General features: G+C 59.7%; 1 protein-coding gene across 1 annotated transcript in view; it reads left to right on the forward strand.

The window, feature by feature from the left end:
• The first annotated feature begins 2,765 nt into the window (after positions 1-2,765).
• LOC105854452 overlaps positions 2,766-5,491 on the forward strand; it is a 7,687-nt gene continuing 4,961 nt past the window's right edge. The window contains exon 1 of the mRNA XM_012733525.1: positions 2,766-2,787. Within this exon, the coding sequence (XP_012588979.1) occupies positions 2,766-2,787 (22 nt within the window). The remainder of the gene's footprint in view (positions 2,788-5,491) is intronic.

Below are 5,491 nucleotides of genomic sequence, written 5' to 3' on the forward strand. Positions count from 1 at the left end.
TTTTGGTCGAATTCGTGCACACAGGAGACGTCGGGACAGCGCATGAACAGGACGGTGTCGATGGGGAAGGTCAGGGGGCCGGCGGGGTGGCCCCGAGGCCTCAGGGGCACCTGGAAGTGGATCCAGGGCTGGCCCAGACAGATGAGCCCGATGAGCACCAAGCCGGCCAGGCCCAGGGCCAGGCAGACGCGGTGGCTGATCTTCTTGGCCTCGTGCAGCAGCCGCCAGCCCATGTGCAGCTGGGAGCGGCGCCTGCTCTGGTCCAGTGGCCTGCGGCGGGCACACGCCGCGTCAGGCCTGGCCCCGGGCGGGCACCTGAGGCTCTGCCCCCCGTCCGTCCCTCATGCCCAGGTCCCCAGGTCCTACCTCCTGGGCTCAAAGTGGGGTTTCCTTGCTCTGCCCAGGGAGGGAGGGCACCCCCTCGGCCCCCCCCGGCACCCACCCAGTGCTGAGCGCGGCTGCCGCCCATGGACGACTAGTGATCTGATCTGGGGCCCAAGTGGGTGCAGGACCTTGACGCCATCAGATGCACCAAGGTCAAGGTGACCTGGTAGCCGGAGCCGGAAGAACAAACGCTGGGCTGAACGTGAGGCCTAGCGGGGGAGCCTCAGCCTCGGCACTGTTCTCAGTAGCTGCTGTGGGTTAACTCTACAGAGGGCCAGCTCCTGGGCCCCCGGGGGCGCCCCCCTACCTCTCAGCACTATGGGGCTACCACAGCCGCTGCAGCCTGAGTTCGATCCCCGGCCAGGGAGTGACCCCAGGGCACAGCAGACCTCTCCTGTCTCCCCGCTGCTCCCCTCAGGGGTGGATTTCAGGAGATCTGCCTGTCTGCTCCCCATTCTGTTTCACCCCTGCACCTCTGGCCTACACCCCAGTTCTTGCATGCATAAAGAAATAAATCTCTTTTTTTTGAAAGATTTATTTATTTATGCACACAGAACTGGGGTACAGGCCAGAGGTGCAGGGGCAGTGAGAGGCTTCACCAGAGACAGAGCGGGGAGCAGAACAGGCAGATCAATGAAGTCCACTGCTGAGGGGAGCAGCAGGCAGGTCGGGAGAGGTCTGCTGCACCCTGGGGGTCCCTCCCTGGCCGGAGACAGAACTTGCTGCAGCTAGTCACAGCCCTGCGCTTTAACCCATCCTGCCACCGGGGAGGGCCCACAATAAATTAATCTAAAACAAATAAGGGCCAGGTGGAGATGAGGTAGTAGAACAGCCCTTCTGTTCTCTCGGATCTATGACCAGCAATCGGAAAAATAAAAGCGCTCACAGACCCCGTCCCTGGCCCTGCCGTCGGCCTGACGGAGGCCACCAGAGCCCAGTCCTGCTCCTGGGAGCCCAGCATCTAGTCTGACACCCTGGCCGTGCGCGCTCCGACTCCGACTGCCGCCCCTCCCCCAGGATTCTAGCCCAGAACCCCAACTGCTGCCCGGAACCTTGCCTCTCACCTCCAAGAACAGACCTCGCTGTTGGTGACGGGCGGTAAGTCGAAGGTGCTGTCTGCAGTATTTTGGTCGAGCTGGAAGCTGCCCATGGGGCCTTTGGGAATCTGGGGGGCACAGGTCAGTGTCTCGACACTGGGCCTGGGCGTCAACGAGGCGGAGCCGCTGCCTTTGAGCAGGAGAGGTGTTCCGGTGTTTTGGAGATTGGAGCTGGAGCCCCAAACCCTGGACGGCCGCCCTCGGAGGCTGATGTCGCTGCCGCTCGCAGCTGGCTCTGCGCTGGGCGGGGGGAGGAGGCGAGGGTGGAAGATGGGCGACACGCTCTGGGAGGCAGACTGGTCGCTGCCGACGCTGGGAGACATGTCCTGGGGACTCTGGGCCGCGGGCAGCTGGTTCTCGGCGCTGCCCTGGCGACCTCCTCCCGGCGGGGTGCTCTGGACGCCGAGCGGGTGGCCGCTCGCCGAGAGAGGGCCTTGGGTGCTGGACACAGGCTTCTGGGTACTGCCCTGAGGACTCTTGGTGCCCAGTCCTGTGTCCTGGGTGCTGACCCGGCGGTGGCTGGCCAGCGAGGGGGCCGTGACGCTGACACGACGGCTGTGGATGATGGGCAGGGTGGACTGGAAGCTGATGCGGCGGCCGTGGGTGCTGGTCGGCGTGTCCTGGACACTGACCCTGCGTTCGCTGGCCGGCGGGGAGGTCGGGACGCTGACGCGACGGCTGTGGATGATGGCGAGGGAGGACTGGAAGCTGACCCGGCGGCCGTGGGTGCTGGGCGGCGTGTCCTGGACACTGACCCTGCGTTCGCTGGCCGGCAGGGGGCCTTGGAAGCTGACCCGGTGGCCGCGGGTGCTGGGCGGCGTGTCCTGGGTGCTGACCCTGCGCTCAGTGTCTGGCGAAGGGCCTTGGAAATGGACCCTACTGCTGTGTGTAGTGGGTGGGGAGTCTTGAGGGGGCCTGTCGGTTTCTGGTGCAGCATCTTGGGCCTCATCCTGAGTGTTGCTGGGAGCTGCTGGGAGCACACTCGGCTGGGTGGGCTGATGGCCCGACTGGGGTGTCTGGGACATGGGGAGAGGCAGGGAGGGGCCCCGCCCCCAGGTGCACTCAACAGCCAGCCAACTGCCTCGGCCCCTCGGCCCAGACACGGCCACCTACAAGCCCATGGATCTCTCCTGGGGGCCAGGCGCTCTCGCCTGGGCGCCCTGTCTCGGCTTCTGTCTCGTGGTCTCCCGAACCGTCCACAGGAAGGCCACGGCGCTTCCGTCCGGCCTGCTGCTGGGGGTGGGGACAGATTCCATGGCAGTTGGAGAGGTTCCAGGAGTCGGGATGTCGGTGGCCTCAGACACCTGTGAGTGTCCTGGGGGCCTGGGGCGGCCGGGTGGGCTCAGGGTGGGGTGTGGCGGGGTCAGGGTCGTGTCGAGAACCGGTCAGGGCTGAGTCCGAGAGGTTTAGGGCGGGGCGGGCCAGGCTGGGTGGCCAGCTCCGGGTGCAGTGCTGGCCGTCCCCGAAGGCCCCAAGCCCGAACCGAACCCCCCCCCCCCCCCAGGGCATCTCTGCGTCAGCTTCGCCCTTCCAGCCCCTCTCGTCGCCCCTCCCTGCTCTCTGCCTCTGCTCTGTCTCTTCCCGGTTCCTGAGGCGCTTTCAGAGGTCTCCAGCAGGGCCGGGCCGGCAGCCGCTGCTGCTCAGGCGGGCTGGAGACCGGCAGGGTGCAGACGCCCTCCAGTGTGGGTCGCCTGGCGGGCTTGGCCCATCCGCCCACTGTCCACTTGACTGCAGTCGTGGGGGGACAGCTGGCACAGGCTTCACTCCCCGAAGGCCCCGGGCACCTTCCCTCCTTCCCTGCTCCCCTGCGCCGCCCCCCCCCGCGACCCCCCAGGAACTTTTCAGTGTAAGTTGTTTTCGCTGTTTAGTCAGTTTGTTTTCTCTGGTCACTTACATTCCACAGTAAGTGACCGTCCACCAGCGACCGTCCACTGCCCCTTCAGCACGTGTACTGTCCCCTATGACCCCAAAGGCACTGTTTCTTTTTCTTTTTTTTTTTTAAAGATTTATTTATTTGTGCATACAGAACTGGGGTACAGGCCAGAGACTCAGGGGTGGCGAGAGGCTTCACCAGAGACAGAGTGGGGAGCAGAACAGGCAGATGGACGAAGTCCACTGCTGAGGGGAGCAGCGGGCGGGCCAGGAGAGGCCTGCCGCGCCCTGTGGTCACCTCGGGGCAGGCGGGGATCGAACTCATGCGGAAGCGGCTTTAGCTTCTCAGTGCTGCGCTTTAACCCGCTGCGCCACCAGGGAGGGCCCTTTTTTTTTTTTTTAATAATATGATAGTTTATTTTACACACTGTGCATTTCCCTCCCCCCATGTTTGTGACCCCACTCCCCACTCCGCCCCACAGAATGTCTCTGGTCTAGAGCTGTTCATCATGATCATAATTTTCTCGCCTGGTCCATTATACTCCTGCTATGAGAGAAACCGTCCAGTATTTTTCCTTTTCTTTGTGGCTGATTTCACCAAGCATGATCTTCTCCAGCTCCATCCATGTTGCTGCAAAAGGCTTGTGTTTCCTTTTTTTGGTTGCTGAGTAATATTCCATTGTATAAATGTACCACATCTTTTTAATCCAGTCATCCACTTTTGGGCATTTGGGCTGCTTCCATGTCTTTCCAATTGTAAATAAAGCAGCAATAAACATGGGGGTGCAGGTGTCTTTTGACTCAATGTTTTTGTGTCCTTTGGGTAGATACCTAGGAGTGGGATTGCTGGGTCCTATGGAAGTGCCATGTTTAGCAGTTTGAGGAGCCAAAAGGCACTGTTTCTTTTTGAAAAGATGTATTTATGCACACAAGAACTGGGTGCAGGCCAGAGGTAGAGGGGAGGGAGAGGACTCCCCAGAGACAGAGTGGGGAGCAGAACAGGCAGATCGAGGAAGTGCACTGCAGAGGTGTAAGGGGCCTTGACCAGCAAGGCCAAGGATTGGGGTCCCAGGGTGGACGAAAGGAAGAAGGCAAAGATGGAGACAAGTGAGAGAGAGAGAGACAGAGAGAGAGAGAGAGAGAGGATCCGTAATCATCGTAATCATGTGGACACTTATCTCGGGAGCCAGAGATAAAACCTTTCTCAGGTGCAGGAACTTGCTGAGCTCCGAGGGAGAAAGGAGTGGGAGAAGGGATTTGGTGTGCTGCATTCTCAACCAGGATGTTTACCCCAAGTTCCGATCAAGTGTTGTTTTGTGCATAGGAGGCAAAGTCCTGGTCTCAGTCCCGACACAGAGGGGAGCAGCAGGCGGGTCAGGAAAGGTCTGCCGTGCCATGTGGTCACCTCCCGGGGCGGACAGAGGGCAGAGGACGGGATTGAGCTCATGTTGAAGCTTCTTTGTGTTGTGCTTTAACTCCACTGCCCCACCAGGGAGGGCCCAGCCCTCACTTTACTTTACCCCCTAGGATGTCTCTATGAGAATGAAAGCCATGAAGTAACAGATAATGTTTAAGGGACTTTATTTTGGTTAATCTTCACTGTGGTAAATATAGTAATATTAAGGCTTAAACTTTGTGAATCTATGTACCTGCTTTGACCTTGATAGATTGATTTTAAAAATGTTATAATCTCAACTAAAGGTCAAAACAACCCCAGACTATTCTTAGCAAAAAGGTGATTGTGATCTCAGCCCATTTCATATGCTAATGTCACCCTCTGCCTGCCTGAAGTGTATAAAGTAAACCTCTATGGAAGGCAGAGCCGAAGACTTGCACCCAATTTCCATTCCCACGTCTTCCTTGTGCCTGCTCCCCTTTTATCCCCCTTTCCTAGGACTCTCCCCTCTCCGAGGCTGCTCCCACTGTGAGACCCTGCCTGTTCTGCCCCCCAATAATCCGTAATCAGGGACCGACAGAGGCCCTGTTCCATTTTTTTAAGTGGCCGTGAAATGGCCCCTCCGTGAGGCCCTTCTCTCTGCACAGCCAAACCGACATCCCTTGTGCCTGGACTTCCTGCTCGGGCTGTTCTGTTCTCTCGGGGCGAGGCTGCAGCTCAGTGTGGTTCAGATTTGTGTCCA

The sequence above is a fragment of the Condylura cristata genome, unplaced genomic scaffold, assembly GCF_000260355.1.
Source record: "Condylura cristata isolate star-nosed mole 26May11 unplaced genomic scaffold, ConCri1.0 scaffold00041, whole genome shotgun sequence".
NCBI lineage: Eukaryota > Metazoa > Chordata > Mammalia > Eulipotyphla > Talpidae > Condylura > Condylura cristata.